The 18970-nt window shown below is 40.3% G+C and overlaps 4 protein-coding genes across 4 annotated transcripts; 2 read left to right on the plus strand and 2 right to left on the minus strand.

The window, feature by feature from the left end:
* Positions 1 to 408: 408 nt before the first annotated feature.
* LOC115382046 (kelch-like protein 23) lies at positions 409 to 2392 on the minus strand. The gene is made up of 3 exons (XM_030083687.1): positions 1411 to 2392; positions 837 to 1248; positions 409 to 712 (listed from the first exon to the last, which is right to left on the minus strand). The coding sequence occupies exons 1-3, from the start codon at positions 2390 to 2392 to the stop codon at positions 409 to 411; spliced, it is 1698 nt and encodes a 565-aa protein (XP_029939547.1).
* Positions 2393 to 3185: 793 nt separating this feature from the next.
* lsm7 (LSM7 homolog, U6 small nuclear RNA and mRNA degradation associated) lies at positions 3186 to 4775 on the plus strand. The gene is made up of 4 exons (XM_030083282.1): positions 3186 to 3215; positions 3448 to 3538; positions 3657 to 3728; positions 4201 to 4775. Exons 1-4 carry the CDS (start codon positions 3210 to 3212, stop codon positions 4341 to 4343), a joined length of 312 nt encoding a protein of 103 aa, XP_029939142.1. The 5' UTR covers positions 3186 to 3209; the 3' UTR covers positions 4344 to 4775.
* A 3041-nt stretch (positions 4776 to 7816) lies between these two features.
* Positions 7817 to 14723, plus strand: tmprss9 (transmembrane serine protease 9). The gene is made up of 15 exons (XM_030083688.1): positions 7817 to 7961; positions 8154 to 8281; positions 8391 to 8458; positions 8544 to 8719; positions 8864 to 8908; positions 9296 to 9409; positions 9840 to 10011; positions 10609 to 10883; positions 11059 to 11201; positions 12218 to 12503; positions 12628 to 12741; positions 12813 to 12981; positions 13074 to 13339; positions 13830 to 13966; positions 14562 to 14723. Exons 1-15 carry the CDS (start codon positions 7817 to 7819, stop codon positions 14721 to 14723), a joined length of 2400 nt encoding a protein of 799 aa, XP_029939548.1.
* A 488-nt stretch (positions 14724 to 15211) lies between these two features.
* timm13 (translocase of inner mitochondrial membrane 13 homolog (yeast)) lies at positions 15212 to 17954 on the minus strand. Its single transcript, XM_030083109.1, has 3 exons — positions 17722 to 17954; positions 17095 to 17163; positions 15212 to 16360 (listed from the first exon to the last, which is right to left on the minus strand). The coding sequence occupies exons 1-3, from the start codon at positions 17839 to 17841 to the stop codon at positions 16262 to 16264; spliced, it is 288 nt and encodes a 95-aa protein (XP_029938969.1). The 5' UTR covers positions 17842 to 17954; the 3' UTR covers positions 15212 to 16261.
* Positions 17955 to 18970: the final 1016 nt, after the last annotated feature.

An 18970-nucleotide genomic window follows, 5' to 3' on the forward strand; every position in this document is an offset into this window, starting at 1 on the left:
GGAAGGTGTATAAGTTTTTTTCTTCTGTGTATGTCTCTCAGATGGATTTCTTCATGCAGGCAGGCCGGCTGTCTGTATGACTCCGGCACTCCAAATAAAACTTTCAAAAGGCCATTCATTGAGGATTCTTTTTTACCCAAGGCTGTGAGTGGCACATCATAGAATTTCCACAACAAAGAGGTCACTGGTTTATGGGCTAATAAAGGTACAGTTACAGAAAGCATTTTGACTCTTGTCCATTTAGAGACAGATCTGTTTGATTGAAAATCATGCACTGAAATATTAGGACCGTTGGATACACTGGGTTGGCTCCATGCGTGCGGCGTAATCCAATACTTTAAATCAATTGGTATATTGTGAAAAATAATGCTGATTGGTCCTGTAATTCCGATTAATTTCAATACATCATCATGTGACCATTTTCATTGTAACACAGCCTTTGATGGGCACGGGACAAGGTATGGCATCATCTACTTCTATACAGGTGTCGATGTAAGGGTCTAGCAGGATCATGTTTGGGACTGCTTTGTTGCTCTTCCTTTCACTGACCAGATATATCTGTCCGCTGACTGTGGTGCAACCACAAAAGAACTTTCCGTGCAGACACTCTTCCTCTACGACATTCCACTCATCTGTCTCCAGGTCATAGCGTAGGGGTTGACCTCCAAACAGGTAGAGAGCGCCATTGAGCTCTGTGGCAACTAGGTCATATCTGGGAAAAATATTAATTTTGAATCAAATATCTTGCTTGTTCTGGAGAAAAGAATACCAACAAAACATGTTTCACATTTCTATCATGTGTAAAACAGCTAATGAATTGCTGTAATTTCACTCACCGTGGAAATGGAGAAAAAGATATCACATCCCACTGATCCTCCTTCACCAGGTACCTCTGAATTCCACCATACGCCTCTCCATTTTCATCCAGGCCACATGCCACATAGATACACAGATCCATTGCTACAGTGGCTGCCCTCTCCACAGCCTTGATCATGGGGCTCACTCCCTCCCAGCCCTCCTGTGACCCCAGGACCAACCTTTCTACATCAGCCACAAGCCCTTCGTCCATGCTGCCACCCACGACATATAGCACTGAATCCAAGCCGATGGAGCAGTGGCTGTGTCTGGATTTCTGCAGGGCTGGACCATCCACCCAGCGCTGGTTTGCACACTCGTATATCCTGACCCAGTCCACACTGAACCACAGCACATCTCGGTAGTATCCACCTGTTACAAATAAACTGTCTCCTGAAGGAGTAATGAGAAAACAAAATAGAATATAATTTCAAATTACAATGTCCACAAGAATAAAATCAGAAGAAAAAAATACTTATTTGGCTTCTTATTCATTAGCAGTTTGATTACTACTGCCTTCTTTATCCACACAATCAGCATCAATGCACACTTTACCTACTGCTGCAACAGAGTACTGTGTAAGGTTCTTCCTCTGCAGAGATGCACAGCACTGCCATCGACCACTCACTGGGTGGAACTGGTACAGTGCCTGTTGCTCCTGATCGTGAGGTCCACCCAGAACATACAGAGTCTCTCTGCCCTTGGTCCTTTTAACTGACCTGCCCACCGACCAAGATGCTGGAAAATGCTCATTCAGCTTGCATATGAGCTTAGCTCTGGGGTCAGAACTTTTCATTCTGGTCAAAAGATCAGTAATAAAAGGCAAAGACAGAGACTCTGGTCTCACCAGCTCAATGAGCTCCAGGAAATATTCTTCTCGTTTGGGGTCAAATGAAACCCAACGCAAGGTGGCCTCCAGGGCTAAGTCATCATGAGAAATAGCCAGGTCATCACTGGCTAATAGAGCTGCTAGTGTGTCCTTGGAAAGGGACAAAAAATCCTCTTCAGAAATGATAGCGGAGAAGTGTGTGAGGGCCACATGTCTAGCTGCAGTGTAAAGCTGTTTGCAACCCAGCTGCCAGGCATAGGCCATCATTCCCAGACAATTAGTGAGGTGCAGTTCACGCTCAAGAAACTTGCAGCACAGCAGTCTAGCTCGATCCAGTTGCAAAAAGTCTGCAGTCTCAAGAATGCCCAGAACATTCTCTCTTTCCAAAGTTAGGTTGCACGTTCTGCTGTAGTCCATCAAGGCCCTGAAATGTTGCAGCTGCACGCCTTTAATTTCCACCTGGCTTCTGTTGCTCTCCACACCACAGCCGAAAAACAGAGCCCTGAAGTAGGGGCTCTGGAGGGACAGATATTGACGATTCACATAGAAATTCTCTCCTTGCACTTGTAGAACAGCATCAGGGATAACACCAAGTTCAGAGTCCTCTCCTGAGAAAGAAGATTCATCTTCCTGTTTGTCTCTTTGCCCAGAAATGAGTGTCAGTTTAACACTCTGAGTTTTCAGTTCAGCGTCAGATCTGCAGGCCATGACAGAGCAAACAGCCACAGCTGCTGTCTTGTGCAGAATGCCTCCCCTCCTTCTGCTTTACAACACACATACTGGTGGTATTAATAGACTTTCCTCCACATGGACAAAACAGCAAGGGAAAATATAGGTCAGTCTTAAAGTTTGGATCTGCTGGCAATCCAGGCTTTTAAATCAGATAATTTAACAATGGGTGTTTTGTTATGGCATTTAGAAACCAGTTAAACCAGTGAATAAAATCATTAGTACTTAAAAAAACAGAACTTTATTGAACAAAGAAAAAATAAAAAGTTGCGCAAACATAGCACAAATAAACGATTTTGACTTGCAAGTGCTCACAGTAGTAAATAAAATTTGGCAGCCTTACCCTCTATATCGAGTACAGGCTGTTAATTTTTGAATCCTAAAGGACAGATAAATTTATATATCTGTCTTTATATTTTGGGAATAAACAATATAATAAAAATATAAAGGAGATAGGACAGCACAAAGAACATTTTTGTAAGAGTTTTTTTGAGAGTTACATTGCTTTTTTGAGTTTATATTATTTAATTTTTTAATGTATTCTTCAAATTCTCTTCATAGAACTCTTTAAAGTTCCGGTTCACATTTTCCAAAGTGAAATTTTCAAGTTAGAGCTGCCGAATTAACTATGAATTCTATTTCCTTATTTTGGTCCTAAAAAATGTTTTAACATTGTTTACTTTTAAACAAGGTGCATAAAATCATGAGCGCTCGCGGCAGAAATGATTGAGGTCTGACGTCAGCTCCGCCTGTGCGTTAAAGGAGAATCAGATTACTTCCGGGTCACACAGCAGCCATGGCGGTGAGTGCGTGCGTCGTACGCTATCATTCAAACATTCAGTCGCTTTTCTACCGATTTAATTGCTCTTTGTTACTTACTGACCGTATAATTCAAATATAACCTGCAATACTGGCCGCGTTGTTAAGTCCTCCGTTTTACTGGCGGCTTACGGTCTGCTTGGTCCGGATCATCTTGCGTCCCACTGCCTCTCTGTCTCATGGGAATAATAACAGCATTGTTTTACTCTTTGCAGGAAAAGGAGAAGAAGAAAAAGGAAAGCATCTTCGATTTGTCCAAATACATCGACAAGCCGATCCGTGTGAAATTCCAAGGTGGACGTGAAGGTGGGGATGAGTCGGATTAACGCGATGCTAACAAAGCCCATTGAAACCATTTGGACTTCATCTTCAAACATTTCCACTTTTAGGCTTTTATTGATTAAAGTTTATGTTTAATTCTCAGCCAGTGGCGTCCTTAAAGGGTTTGATCCTTTGCTGAACCTGGTGCTCGACGGAACAATTGAGTACATGCGTGGTAAGTCAACACAAATCCTCTTTTCCGTGGACAGATGCTTTTCTTCATCCAGCGGTTACTGATTTGGATTTGAGGACACACGCAGTCTTAACAATTGGAAACTATTTCTTGATGACCCTCATAACTCCAGTGGCTGCTGAGAAGTTCCAAATATGAGACCTAAAGACTCGGCGCAGTGTAGTTACTGATGCTTAAAGTGACGCTGCTGCTATATTTTGCTTAAAGATGAGAGTTTTGGAGGGGTTTGAAATAAACTGCAGTCATTTAAGTTGAGCATGTACCTTAATGACTCATGCTGTCCAAAGTCTTTATACATTGCAGTAATGTTTGAAAGGTGCATTGAAATCTATATACAACTTTTTTCAACTCTGTCAGCCAAACTTGAAACCTAAATCATTTTGATGAAGCTGAAATTCTTTGAGAACAAACAGGTCTTTTACCGTGATGTTTTCCTTTTGTGTCTGTTCTTCAGATCCAGATGACCAGCTGAAGCTGACAGAAGACACCAGGCAGCTGGGGCTGGTGGTTTGCAGAGGGACCTCAGTCGTGCTCATCTGCCCTCAGGATGGCATGGAGGCCATACCAAACCCTTTTATACAGCAGCAGGATGGTTAACAAAAATCATGGGTGGGGAAAAAAAATCATGCACATGCTTCTTCTTCTTTTTTTTTTTTTTTTGCCTTTTCAACTTTTGTATTTGTTTCTACCATTATTGTAGTGCATGCAACAAATTTTGTTAATCGGTAAAGACTTTTGCACTTCAGTTTCATTTTTGTGCAAATATTTTTGTTGCGATGCGCCCACATGTTATAGGGGTGATAGCTGTAAGTTAGGAATTCAAAATGCACACCTTTTATTGTTCTTTGTTTTATCATTGACCCAGAGTATCATTCTGGCACAGCTGTAAAGATTTAATTTCTTGGCTGGTCTGTACGCGGCTCAGGGTCCCTCTGGGCTGTTTAGCTTTCTAACTTGTCACTGCATTCTCAATTTGTTGAAACAATGACTTTTGTTTTTGATAAGAAAATAAAGTCAAAATGAAGTGCATGCTGGGTTCTTCTCTTTTATTTTACACAAAGGTGATCCTAAGTAATGCATTATTTAGCAGATTGATGACCTGTACAGTATCCAGAAAGGCTGACAGACTCCTTGGGCTCTTTCCACTGCTGCCTCTCTAGACTCACACAATTTCAAAGCGCCATGGTTAGGTGGTGCTCATTACCGTCTGCTGCTCCTACATACTTATTCATAAAGAATGCTAAGATAATCTTAATCTAAAAAAAAAAAAAAAAAACTTCTCATCCTCTGGCTGTAATTAATTCATGGGTGCAGTCAGTCATTCCACAGAGCAATGTATAGCACCGCCTTCTTTTCATGCATAAACTGGAATTTGTAGTCTTAAGTATTTAAAGGTTGTGTAAACAGACAAAGACACTTGTGGGTTTAGTGCCTTAAGCAAAGGGATAGAATCACAAAGCTTGTTTACTATATTGTTGGGACTTGGTGTGGAAAACTTTATACAAACAATCATGAGGGTTTTTCCCAAAAGCCAGCAAACTCTATCGATCAATTTCAATCAATTTATTTTTGTATAGCCCAGTATCACAACAACAGTTGCCTCAGAGGGCTTCAAGATGTTACATTGGTCGGTAAAGTAAAAACAGTGAATAAGCATAATGGTAATATGTCAATATTTACAGTAACGAGACAGAACGAAGCAACCACCGCCTTCGACCCTCACATCCGGCAAGAAAAAACTCCAAAAACCCAGTGGGAAAAGAAGAAATCTTGGGGAGAACCACAGTATGGAGGGATCCCTCTCCCAGGGACGGACAGCTTTGGCAACTAAAGTGCTAAAAATAATTACCTTCACTGGTATCTCATAAATTACAATTTAAAAAAAGTAATTTAAATCAACAGTGAAACTTACATCTATCTTAATTACAGATAACTTGAAAGATTTCAAGCCAATTTTTTGTTCAAGTCTTCATTATTGTAATTTATGACTCATGAAAATAAAACATTTTCACTATAACATTACACAGAATAGTAATTTGATTTTTAAACCTGCAACCATCATCACAACCAAAACATGTCAAAGATGTTCTTTTTGGTGGCGTAGTAATTTGTGCTCTTGCATTATAGTATAAATTCTTTTTTTCAGGTTTGACTTTAATTTGCTGTGTGTGTGTGTGTGTGTGTGTGTGTGTGTGTGTGTGTGTGTGTGTGTGTGTGTGTGTGTGTGTGTGTGTGTGTGTGTGTGTGTGTGTGTGTGTGTGTGTGTGTGTACGCATGTCCACCCTGTGCCTTCATGTATGGAAAAATTGTCTCATGCTGAATTGAAGTGTCATGAATACGTTTTGTTCAGTAATTTAATCTCTTTTTAAAGGTGTTTTTTTTTTTTTTTTTGAAGAATTTAAACAGTTCTAACTGTTGATTGTAAACTCTTTTCAGATGTTTTAAAAACTTGAACTGTTTTACCATTTTGAATTACTTTTAGCAATTCCACTAATGTTGTTGGGTTTTTAGAGTAGTTTTTTTTTTTTTCTGTTATACTTTTTCCTTTTTGCTGATTCTAGATATTTTAGCCATTTATGGATATTTTTGCTTCTCACATTTTCTTTTTCCACAGTGTGGAACAGTGGTTAGCACTCTGACAGCCCACAGTGAGAAGGATGTGGGTTCGAATGCAGTGCCTTTCTTTATGCAGTTTCTCCCACACCTGGGCCTCCTTCAGGCTCTATAACATACACTGGAGGTTAACTGGTGACCCGGTGATGTCCTGTGATGGCCTGGAGACCTGTCCAGAGTCCACAGTGAGTCAATAAAGTCACGCAGAGACACCTGAACTAGTTTACAGGAGCTGTAACCCAGTGGAAAGACCCCGAAGATTTGGCAGGTGTGAGCAGATCTTAGAGCCAGGACTGAAAGGCAGATCCAGGGGGGCTTCGCTCCTCCTCTGCTGCTCAGTCACTGTGTCAATGGAGCACAGACTGAGCACCGAGCCTGACTGAGGATTATAGGAGCTGCTCACTATTTACCTGAAGCCTATGGGAACCCTGAGCTGACCGTAAAAATACATTTGCACACCTGGGTGTGACTGAAGGGATCAAGACGGATGAAAAGAGGGTCGGGAGGGTATTTGTAAAGCCCACGGTCCACTCCTTCAAGTAAACACCAAACGCGAGTGACCGGCAGGACGCAGCGGACACGCCCCGCACAGGTGAGACAAAAAGCGGACCCGTGCCTGCATCCGTCCTGTTTTTCCTCCGTGTTTCTGTTCTTGTGCAGGACGTAGTGGATGTCGGCGCTTCAGAGCAATCGCTGAAGAAAAGGGTGAGTGAGTCTACCTGCGCACATAAAGCCCGTATTGTTCAGCGCTGCAGTGAGTGCTGCGCGCCGCACCTGCACTCATGCACCCTGCTTCATTTACAGATCTCACAAGCCCAGGTCTGCCTGAAAAAAAGGGGGGAAATGTTTGTTTTTAACTCTGTCCTTTTTTTCACCACGGAACTGTTCCCTCCTAGGTATCAGCTGTTTATTATTAACCCAAAGTTTGATGTTTCTGTTCCGTTTTGATGAGTTTATAACTTGTGATCCTTTATTTACTCTACTCCTTATACTCAGTTCAGTTTTGAAATACTGCCAATCAAATATTTGATTCATGATTCTATTAATTACTTTAGCAGCTGTGCTTTACTCATTCAGAAGGAGGAAAAAAATCATGGAAGTGGATTTTTCTTCTGTTATCTGTAGGTTTAGATTGTCCTAAAGTAGGTTCACACATTGTTTGAAACACAGTCATTAATCACTGAGGACACAGTGAACTGATCTTTGATATGATACAGTGTTGTATGTTTGTATTTGTATAGAAGGTTTGATTGTACCCTGTATATTTAGGTATTATACTGGCACATCTAAACATCTTTATTGTTTTGTTGAGTTAGAGAGTCATATAATGTCACATTCAATTGTAACTCATAAAGTTGTGTATCTTTTGCAGCAACTGTTTATCTATTTCTGAATCAGGCATTATGAGACTGAAGACTTTTGAAAGTGAGCTGTGAAACTGGTGTTGTGAATCCAGCATGGAGATGAAGAAAGAGGGAGGAGGAGGACCATGGCCATCCTCGGGAGCTGCTTCTCCCTTCACCCCCACCTGCTACAGGAGCATGCTCGTACTCATCGTCCTCTTCTTCCTTATTATTGGTGTACTTGTAGGCCTTGCTGTAGGTTAGTAAGTAAACACAAATATCACAAATAGCTCAGCTTTTGTAAAATACACTTGAACATCCATAAGTTGTTAACACATTTTGAATTACACACACAGTACATGTTTCATTCAGATAACCCCTCGAGGACATGTTAACATTCCTTAATTACACGTGTCTTTATGCATACCATTTTTTTGTCTTTCTTTGGCAGCATATCTTGTGCAGGAGCAGCATTACTTCATGGAGACAGTGGAGCTGAAAGGACTGAAGTATGACCCAGTTCTACGGGATGAGAATTCCGGTTTCTCCATAATGCTGTCCTCAGTTTTGAAGGCTAAGGTTAGTGCTGTTTTTCAGAAAAGAGTCCATCGTTTCTTCTCTATTCTTGTAACCTGTTGTTTTTTGTTTTTTTTTTCAATTCTGATTTCATTATTATCATTATGTTCAGATTAAAAACACCTTCACTGCCTCATCTATATCACATCACTATGCTGACTGCCGTATTGTTGCCTTTGGGTAAGCACATCTTCAATCGTCTATTCAAACTGACACAAAATGGACCATATGAAGGAAACTTTTTTTTCCCCACTTATCTTGCCAGTAACAATGATGGTAATGTGATGGTGACGTTCAAGCTGGTGTTCTGGGTGTCCAAGATCCAGCAGTATTCAGACACCTTTCTACAGGACTTGCTGAGAGCAGGCCTCAACTCGGCAATGCACGGCAATCCTCTGGAGGTGCCGGGGTTCGGACAGATCAACACCATCGTTTTACTCGGTAGTAAAGTTATGCTATCGCCTGTTGACTTTTCTCTGACCAGTTGATGTGTATAATAGCAATAATGGAAAAAAAAAGACCCCAGCAGTGCAGGTGGGACTGATGGAAATCACTGCGTCTAATGGTGTTCTGATTAATCCCTAGGAGCCAGTGGGAAATCATTTTATACTATTGGAGAGGATATGATTGGTAAGACGACCCACCAATGTTATTCTTTTTCTCTCTCACATGCAAAACATTCATGTTACATGTTCTCTATTGAGAAACAATGTGTGAAAAAATTATTGCAGGTGTTTGTAACCCTGTGGTTCCTTTACAACGTTGTGGTGATCAAATTACAGTCAGATGCAACTATGAATTTCCCACCAGAACATTCCTCTGTTAGTTTTAGAGCATTCCTCTGATAATCTAGTGTGTTGTAAATTCTTTACTCAACCAGAAAAGTGTGCTTTTTCTCTTCTTTGAAGAAACGTCTCAGATTTAACATGAAAAAGCTATTGTCGTCTTTTTTTTTTTATTAATCTTATTCATGTTCTGGCTTTTCCTTTACTGCCCGTCTGTTTCTCTCCTCTGTAGCCAGGTGTCCTGATAATACGTTCACCTGTGATAGTGGAGAGTGTGTCACCAAAGTAAATCCAGAGTGTGACTCTATCCCCGACTGCGCTGACGGATCCGATGAAGCTCACTGTGGTACGTGCTTCATAAAACTAAATGACAAAACTGTCAGAAATAGCTCCATGATATCATGTGTTTATTGTCTCAGGTGGAAGGTTTAAGGTTTGATCTCTAATCTGTCCACATGTTGAAGTGTCCTTGAGCAAGACACTGAAGCTCAAACTGCTCTTAATGGATGGACTGAATGCTTTGCATGGCAGCTGCCAACATCAGTGTGCGAATGCGTGTATGAACGGATGAATGTGACTAACATTTGAGGTGCTTTGGAGGCAGGTAAATCAGTGGAAAAGCACTGAATGAGTGAAATCCATTTTGCCACTCACCGTTTATTTTCTGGTAATCGAAAAATACTGAGACAGACTTTACATGTTCAGATACTATTAATTACTTCCTACTTGACTAACCCCGAGGTTTTTTGTCATTTCTTACATATCTGAACCCTCAGCCTGTGGTCAGCGTATGGTCCCTGACATGGTGAATCGTATTGTGGGCGGTGAAGATGCTCGTGAAGGTGAACTGCCTTGGCAGGTCAGCCTGAGGCTTCATGGACAACATATCTGCGGAGCGTCCATCATTAACGAGCGCTGGCTTGTCAGTGCAGCGCACTGCTTCGAGGGGTGGGCTATGATACGGCTTTTCTTCTCTTCTCTTTTCTTTGTCTTTGTTTTCCTGCCAAAGGGTTACAGGTTAGCCACACACATATTGTACAGCTGCCTTCCAGGGGAAAATGGCATCATGCTATCTGCAAAGCATAGAATTAAGAATGACTGAGTAGACAAGTTTTGATTGGACCACAAAATACATAATTTGTATATATTTGCAAAACCGTTTTACTAACGCATTGATTTGAAAAATTGATGAATATATTTTGTTTGTGCCATAAAAATGTAACATTTATAAAATTGGAGGGTCAATAACAATTGGCCCTTGAGCAAGACTTTGGTCATGCCTGATCTATTTGGAACCTGCTGATTATTAAATCAGTGTTATATCTTCTTTTCCTTCTTCTTCTTTCATTGCTGCTGTTTTTGTAGGAATCGTTATTTTAGGTTTGAGTTATTTCTGTGTTTGTTTAGATATTTATTTTGACATACAGTTTAGATATTTGTCATACACATTTGATTTAAATGTAACCAGGTCTGCACCTGCATCATGCGTGATCGACCTGTAGATGATATTTGTGTTAACCCTCTTTTTCTTTTTTTTTGTCTTAGTGAAAACAACCCCAAAAGCTGGAAAGCCTTGGTTGGGGCAAGACTTGTGAACGGCGAGGAGTCTGAGTCCAAAATCATCAATGTGAAGTCCTTACTTTCATCTCCTGATTATAACCCTATGACCAATGACAATGACGTGAGCGTGCTAGAGCTGGAGACTCCGATTACCTTCAGCCCCTACATCCAGCCCGTATGCCTGCCCTCCCTGTCTCACGTATTTGCCCCGGGGCAGAGCTGCATCGTGTCAGGATGGGGCGCGCTCACTCAGTTTGACTGTGAGTCTACACGCAATCATTATACACCAACACATCAATTGAATAATTCAAATTTTAATGAAGGTTGCATGCTTTCACAATACAACCATATTTTTGGAGTGTAGTTAAATAACATGTTTAAATATGATCGGTGGGACTAATGACTGAATCATTTGTTATGTCCTCTGCTGTTCAGTTGATGGGGCGTCCACACTTCAGAAAGCACTGGTGAAAATCATTGATTCCAAGGTGTGCAATAAATCGTCTGTGTACAGAGGTGCTGTTACCCACAACATGATGTGTGCTGGATTCCTGCAAGGCAAGGTGGACTCTTGTCAGGTCAGTGTATGTTTCTATAGCTTCAGTGAAAACAATATCACATTATCACATATTGGGTCCAATATCACAGGCATTATTTTCCTTTCTCAGGGAAGAGTAGCAAGTAAACATTGATGATTATGACTTCTTTTCTATTTTGAATCCATAAGTAGGACCAAACCTATATAATAACCTCGGTTCCACGCTAAAAAAATATAAGTTAGGCAATTTGTCATGCCCTTTTCATTTAGGTTGGCATGTTAAATAACAAAGGTAAAGAGTACAGCCTTAAAGAATTATAGGTCAATACTTTTATTTATTTAATATGTATTATTTATGTATATTATGTATATATTTATAAAAATTTATACATTTTATATATTTATGTATATTATGTATATTAGAATTTTATTTTTCTACAACTGTGGTTAGGATGAGCATGTAGGGAAAAATCTACAGGAAAGATTAGTCATGAGTCACAAAAATCAGTCAGTAAGAATACACAAATCACAATTTAATTTGAAGGTCAGTTTCAGTTGAAAGTAATGGGCAACCTGCACACACACACACGCACACACACACACACACACACACACACACACACACACACGCACACACCATTACATTGTGCGCTTCTCAACTGGCAAGTTGTAATTTTTTCCTAATATGAATTTTTATAGTCAGTGACTTTCCAGGAACCATATTCAATAAAGACCTAGATACAGTAAATGCTTGAATTTTAAAGTATACTATATATCTTTTATCTTCAAAATTTGCATGGAAGCTATTCTTATAATGTGTTTATTTGTCTTCATTCCATTCAGACACTTTTAATAAAGTGATTCGTTTTTCTCACCCTCCATTTATTTTTATTATTAAAAAACTAAATTTCAGTTACTTCTTGAAAGAAAAATAATACATGCTGGGAAAAACCATCTCCATGATCTACAAACCTTCCAAATTTTAAAATCATCACATTTTCACTGGATTCATTTGGAGGTGATTTTAAACATCCATTGGTTGTGTGTGTCATGCAGGGCGACTCTGGAGGGCCTCTCGTGTGTGAATCGGCCCCAGGACGGTTCTTCTTGGCTGGGGTGGTGAGCTGGGGTGTGGGCTGTGCCCAGATCAACAAGCCTGGGGTTTACTCTCGGATCACCAGGCTCCGCAGCTGGATCCTCGGACACGCAGATCCCAGCATCGTCCATGATTACACCCAGCGTGTAACTACTCCTGCCGTTCCAATAACAGAGAAGACCCCCAATAACCCACCAGTACCCAGGACTGTGACCGTAGACGTGTCGCCATCAATTCAACTATCTGGTAAAGACATCCGGAAAACTATTTATTTACAAATCCTAATTCATATGATGTCATGACAAAGAGATGAAATCGGCTAAAGATACAACATCAATCTATTGTTAAATATTTCTGTTGTTTCCACCAGTGGTGAATTGCAGCGGAAACTTTCAGTGTGGTCCCAATATGTGCATCAGCAAGCTGAACCCAGAGTGTGACAGTGTTCCCGACTGCCCCAATGGGGCCGATGAGAGAAACTGTGGTGAGCAGAAATATGTGGATGGTGTATTCTGTTTTTAAAAGATGTGTTTCTGAGATGTGCTTTGGTTACAGACTGCGGCGTGCGTCCCGCATTGGGCTCCCATAGGATTGTGGGTGGAGTGACGGCTCGTCGGGGAGAGTGGCCGTGGATTGGCAGCCTTCACTACCAAAGACTTCATCGCTGTGGTGCAACACTCATTCACAGTCGATGGTTACTGACTGCAGCCCACTGCTTCAAAAGGTAATGTGTTCATTTACTTTCACACATACAGAGACAACAACCCCTTCGGTTTCGTTGTACTGACCTTCATTCCTCCTATAACCCATACCCAGTGACTCCAGTCCCAATAACTGGGCTGTGAGCCTGGGATCTGTGCTGCGCTCTGGGCTCGGAGCCCTTGTTATTCCAATCCAGAGAGTGATCCTTCACCCTGCTTTCAATGGCACCAACATGGACCATGACGTGGCTCTGCTGGAGCTGGCACTCCCAGCGCCCATGTCTTACACCATCCAGTCCGTCTGCCTTCCCTCGCCTGTGCACAATTTCTTGACTAATGCAGAGTGCTACATCACCGGCTGGGGATCCATGAGAGAAGGAGGTAACAGAAATAACACCAATCAGATGAAAACTAAATGGGAAATTGTAGCACATCCTTCACATAGCTTTAAGGTCTTATGCAATTATAAAAAATAAATAAATAAATAATGACTATAGCTGCAAAATAAATCTGTCTATAGATGTCTCAATATATTAATAAACAAATGAGAAACATGAACTAATACCAAACATTCCCTTTTTGATTTTAAAATCACCTAAATTTTGATTAATAACAAAGCAGTAACATCTATTTAAATATTTGCTTCTCACATTTATATTATGAGAACAGTTTTCAAATATTATTTCTCTCTCAAAATCTGGCAGTGTCTTTTATTTACTAGGTATTCACCACATCACTATAATGGAGGTGAATCGATTTTAATGTGGTTGTAAAAGCAACGGAGGACATTTGAAAGTTTAGCAGTCAGAATAAATCTTTGTGAATATGCATGAATGAACTATTACACTAATAACATTGTTTGTTTGCACAGGTTCATTAACCAACCTCCTCCAGAAAGCTGCAGTGAACATCATAGACCAGAAAGAGTGTCAGCAGTCGTATGGAAATGCACTGTCTTCCAACATGATGTGTGCTGGACTCATGGGTGGAGGCAGAGACACCTGTTTGGTAATATATCCATTCTGTGATGCAATATTCCTTTTTTTTCTGCCTGGGAATGTCATGGACTTAAGTCCTGATAAACGTGGTTTCAAGCTTTCACCTGTTTTGATGCAGTGAGAAACACGGCTACATAGAGCTGCAAGAAAAAAATATCACTGAATTCATGGTTAACCAAGTCAGAGCAACCTGAAGCTCATCCTTTTTCTGAAAAAAAAAAAAAAAAAATTAAAGGCATATGGATAAATCAGAGGATAATGCATTGTATTTGATAGTATAGTAGTAAAAAAAAAAAAAAAAAAATTCAAACTCCATAAGTGAGAATTGCTTATCTGATGGTTAGGGGCACTTTGCTTCCTAAAAATACAGCAGCTCCCTCTCACTCACGCCATAATCTTCTTATGTAAGGAAACCCCAATGCATTCCTGTCTCGGTCAAAGCACCCAGTATCGCAACTTCAATTCAAGTGACATTTTCTTTGCACCTGCCGGGCCTTTCCTGCTTTTGCACTCCTTAATCATTTTTGTTTAATTATTCTACATAACTGCAGTATTTGTGTTTGTTGTTCTATAAACATTGCACTATTTCTCCTTTATTCATGTAGGGGGACTCCGGTGGGCCGCTGACCTGTCGTCAGCTCTCCGGCCAGTGGTTCATTGCTGGAGTGACAAGCTGGGGACACGGATGTGGCCGAATTGGTTTTCCCGGGGTCTACACTCGTGTGACGTCTGTCAGGAAATGGATATCGACATACGTGCCTTTTTAAGGAGAAACAAAACAAGTCAGCTATGCCCTCAAGGAAACCACAACCAAGGGATGTTATTGATGCTTTTTCTTGACAAAACTGTACTGTACACGGACCAAAGTCATACTAACACATACTCCGTTTACACAGTCTTGACCGGTGTAAATTTCTGGTCATGGGTGCTGTTTGTAATTCTGTGCAATCCACTGAAACTGAACTGGAACCATCATGTGGCAACATATACTGAAACTACACAGAAAAATAATGTGTATTGACCTGCTTCTTACACATCCATGTCAAAGTATTTATTGCTGTTATTTATTTTTATATCTGGGAAATATCTAGTGTTGTCTTTAAAAAAAGAAAGGCACGAGGTTCTGAACAGATGGTGTCTTTTAGAACAGGAAGAATGAATCGGCTTAACCAACTGACATATTTGAACTTGACAAAAAAATTTAAGAAATATTTTGTTCCTAGGTTTATACTTATTAAATGAAAACATGAGAAGAACCTGTTTGACGATGTTTATTGGATTTTCTTGAAAAAGAAAAAAGATGGACATTCACATCTGAAATCCTACTGCAGATTATGCTCAGGGGATTTTTATGTTGGCTCTTACTGTCTCACACAAGCCCGTGGTAGAGAAGAATGGGAGTGAGGTTTCTACACAACAAACAAACTGCTTGCACAAATGAGAACAGAGCAGTAACCCGTCAGAAGCAAGACAAACCCCTGCTAAAACAAGCACACTACTGTGGAGGGCAGCAGATAGAGTGACGACTAGAAAACATGCCAGACAAAACAGTTTTGTTCTCCAGGTGTACTCTGATATAGGGCTTTTGAGAAGCCTGTGAATGTCACGTTTGACTGTGAAAACATAAAATTGATTGAGTTTTCCTGATGGTTTAAAGTAGGTCTCAGTCTTGTCCTGTGACAGCTCCAGTTGTGCTGCTTTTTTGCAAGCATGTTTATGCTGAAATGAATCTGTTTCATTAAGCCAGTGTAGTGACTGAGAGACCTGCTTATATGTGGTGGCAGTACGTGCAGTATGTATACCGTGAAGAAGCATTTGATAAAAGGAATGTGTCCCAACAACTTATTAAAATGTTACTCTAAGTGATTCATATTTGTGATACTGCATTGTTTTTTTTCTCCTCCCAGAACTGCTTTCCCATTTTGGAGATCAGATACCGAACCCTGAACTTATACAAGACATCACCCATACATCCTGAAAAACACCTCCACACTTGACTTAAAAAGAGGATTTAAAGTTTTCAATCAAACTGGCCAGGACATGAAGACTATTAGTATTAGCATACAACAAGAAAATATTTAAAATGTGTTAAAGAGCTGTCCATCAGAGAACACAAAAATGTCAGCAGAACTGCTATCTGGCAAGAGTCCACAGGCTTTGCTTGCAGGTCTGTGAGGTATTATGACAGAAGATGTGTGATGCTGTCATGACACACCCTTGCAAAACTCGTGGCCTCCAGTGGTGCCTGTACTGGTCCTGACTGTAAGCAGAAGCCTGACGGAGGGAAGGATGCACAGAGGGGTGTTCACATGCGAGCTCTTTCCCTCTGTAGTCTGGAGTTGTATGTTCGGGAAACTGTGTTCCAGGCATCCATATACCGGTCCATACACATAGCAATGCATTTCTGTGGACAAAACAGATTAGGTTAGCAATAGGAAGGAACAACCCAGGTAGATCTGCCAATTTATTTGGGTGACTGAAATATGAAAAGAGATTCTTTTACTTAAAATAATGTAAGACCAAATACATGCATATATGCTAAGTCTACAGTTCCACTCATTTTATGTACAAAGGCCTGTAATCATATGCCAAAACAGAAAAAATGTTACTGGGCCAAAAGTCTCAAGGTGATTTAGAACAGCATGGAAACCAGAAAAGCAACTGTCTATCTACTGGTATACCATTTTTATTTGTTAGATTAATAATATACATTTCTACACTGAGTGGTCAACATGTAGCCAAACAGTTTGGAAATGCAGTAAAGGATCAAGTCAAACATCTGCAATTCTGTTCCCAGAATGATAGAAGAAAAACAATTTATCCAAGCAGACAGTTCAAAAATCAGGGAACAAGATCAGCCAGGCACTCAATAAACCAACAGCTATCTTATTTTTCTGTGAGTGTCCACAAGTGATGGTATTATGCATAAACACAATCAACAGCAGAATATCTAAATAGTTAACAGAGGTGACTGAATTACACTATATTCTCACCTTGGTGCTATACTTCAGAATTTATTCGTTAGTATGGTGTTGTCACACATTTGTTGACTGACCAATTTTTCTTTCAGTGGCAACGCAGCACTGAAATATGACAATAAGTTTGCAGGAAGAATAAACTCAACAGTGTTTGAGTTACCTGCTCAGAGTTGTCCAGTGTACTTCCTGGTTTACCTATGCACTTCTTGAAGCATTTGTCAGTCATTCTCTGAAAGAAACAGCAATATGATCAAAATTTGTTTCACACTAGATCTGCAAATACAATCAAGTCAGTTCACTGTTTGGAGCATAGCTGATTCGAATGCTTCTAAATATTCCAGATAATTTTATTGCTATGTGTAAATGTTAAAATACCAGAAAGCGTAGGACAAAGTAAGTCCACTCAAGCCAATAGCCCATAAAAAAACGTAAATGCTACATTAACGAGGCCTGAAAAGACAGCATTCCAAAAAACGATAGAGCGATTTATCACTGCACAAAATCGTCAGTATATTCTCCAGTATTGCAGGTCAGATTTAAGATTAATAAGAGAGGTCAGTCTTTAACTGAACTCGGACAAAGTGTATGCAGCTGAACGTTTCCTCACTGTGTAAGTCGGAGAGTAGCAGCAGTCTGCTGCTGAGTGCTGCAACATTAAATTATGCTCCTGAAAACCGGCCAGGAGACCAGTCAGACAATCTGCAGTCCCCGCACAGCGGAGCTGTGTTGCCCCTGCCTGCTGCCTCCAGGTCAGTGTTGCCCCTGCCTGCTGCCTCCATTGAGTTACCTGCAGGAGCTCCTGAGCGTTAGCCACCGCGATCTGGACCTTGACCTGCTCCATGATGGTGCCGGTGTCCATTTTCCCTCCAGATCCGCCTGCTGAGAAGTCTGAGCCGAATCCGTCCATTTCTAAGAGTGTTGGTGCCTAACGCACGGCTCTGTAACGCTCCTGTAGACACACGTGTGCTCTGCTGCTGCTAGCTCAGGCTAACGACAGCTTCGATGCCCTTGACTGGAGGAAGCGTGTTGACGTCATTTCCGTACAGGTGCTAGGGCTGATGGGAAATGTGGTTTTAATAGAGTTCAAAAGCTCAATAAAAGGCGTTTGGTGTTTAATATTTTGATTAGAATTTTGACATGAAAAAATAACTGAAGAGAATTTAAAGAAAAACAAAACTAAGAACCTACCCACTAAAAACACCCGCGCTTACCGTCACCCAGTGAAAATAAAATAAAAGGTGTTTGAAGCAGGGGTGCATGTGAAAGAGTCACTTTTGTCATATTTAAATTGATCACGAAGAAAACATATTTCTTCTTTCTATTCAGTTTTACATGGATTATAGTTGATCTGTTTGGACAAGCAAGAATTTCATATTTTTGATGGAACAAGCAAGCACTGTGGTATTTCTAGAAAAATTGATTGACTCATACTTTAGGTTTTGTGTCAAATAATACCATAACTTGGATTTTAGAGTTCTAATTGATTCATTCATTTAAAAATCAACTTCATTAAAATTAAATTTATATATAAAAGAAATATCTTTATTTTAGCTCAACATCAGAACTTTACACTGTGGATGAAGCCTTTTTGAAGAAACTGAACATTTATTTGTCTGTCAGCAGACTTTTTGCGCGTGTGAATAAATGAAAAACTGTTTTTTTGTTTTTTTTTTTGTTTGTTTGTTTGTTTGTTTGTTTGTTTGTTTTGACATTCTGGTCTGTAGTCGTGAGAGATGAAGAGGTGGCGTATCTTGTTAAGATGAGTATAAATGTCTGTTAAAATGTTGCTGCTTTTTGTAGTGTGACTGTCATGAAGTATCAACATGTATTCCCAAGATTAGGAGTAAACACCGTCCATAGATAATCCAGTAAGTCTCTACTGTATATTCAGGTCACTCGTTGTGGTGATAACTTTTTGAATTAAGTGTAGTGGTACATCCCTTTTTCCACATAGTACACTTTGTGGACATTTTGACAGCCATGATATTGTGAACATGAAATAACTGCAATTCATTAGGCAATAAGCAATCCATGCT

The sequence above is a fragment of the Salarias fasciatus genome, chromosome 23, assembly GCF_902148845.1.
Source record: "Salarias fasciatus chromosome 23, fSalaFa1.1, whole genome shotgun sequence".
Taxonomy (NCBI): Eukaryota; Metazoa; Chordata; class Actinopteri; order Blenniiformes; family Blenniidae; genus Salarias; species Salarias fasciatus.

Bases quoted from the DNA above. Each gene is read 5' to 3' on its own strand.
- timm13 (XM_030083109.1), bottom strand. From the start codon at position 17,841: ATGGACGGATTCGGCTCAGACTTCTCAGCAGGCGGATCTGGAGGGAAA. The intron at 17,164-17,721 runs GTAACTCAATGG...TGTTTCTTTCAG, and splicing joins ACGCTCAGGAGCTCCTGCAG to AGAATGACTGACAAATGCTT. The intron at 16,361-17,094 runs GTAACTCAAACA...TTTTGTCCACAG, and splicing joins CACTGGACAACTCTGAGCAG to AAATGCATTGCTATGTGTAT.
- LOC115382046 (XM_030083687.1), bottom strand. From the start codon at position 2,392: ATGGCCTGCAGATCTGACGCTGAACTGAAAACTCAGAGTGTTAAACTG. The intron at 1,249-1,410 runs GTAAAGTGTGCA...TTACTCCTTCAG, and splicing joins GTACTCTGTTGCAGCAGTAG to GAGACAGTTTATTTGTAACA. The intron at 713-836 runs GTGAGTGAAATT...TATTTTTCCCAG, and splicing joins TCTTTTTCTCCATTTCCACG to ATATGACCTAGTTGCCACAG.
- tmprss9 (XM_030083688.1), top strand. From the start codon at position 7,817: ATGGAGATGAAGAAAGAGGGAGGAGGAGGACCATGGCCATCCTCGGGA. The intron at 10,012-10,608 runs GTGGGCTATGAT...TTTTTGTCTTAG, and splicing joins GCAGCGCACTGCTTCGAGGG to TGAAAACAACCCCAAAAGCT. The intron at 12,504-12,627 runs GTAAAGACATCC...TGTTTCCACCAG, and splicing joins GCCATCAATTCAACTATCTG to TGGTGAATTGCAGCGGAAAC.
- lsm7 (XM_030083282.1), top strand. The intron at 3,539-3,656 runs GTGGGGATGAGT...TTTAATTCTCAG, and splicing joins ATTCCAAGGTGGACGTGAAG to CCAGTGGCGTCCTTAAAGGG. The intron at 3,729-4,200 runs GTAAGTCAACAC...TCTGTTCTTCAG, and splicing joins AACAATTGAGTACATGCGTG to ATCCAGATGACCAGCTGAAG.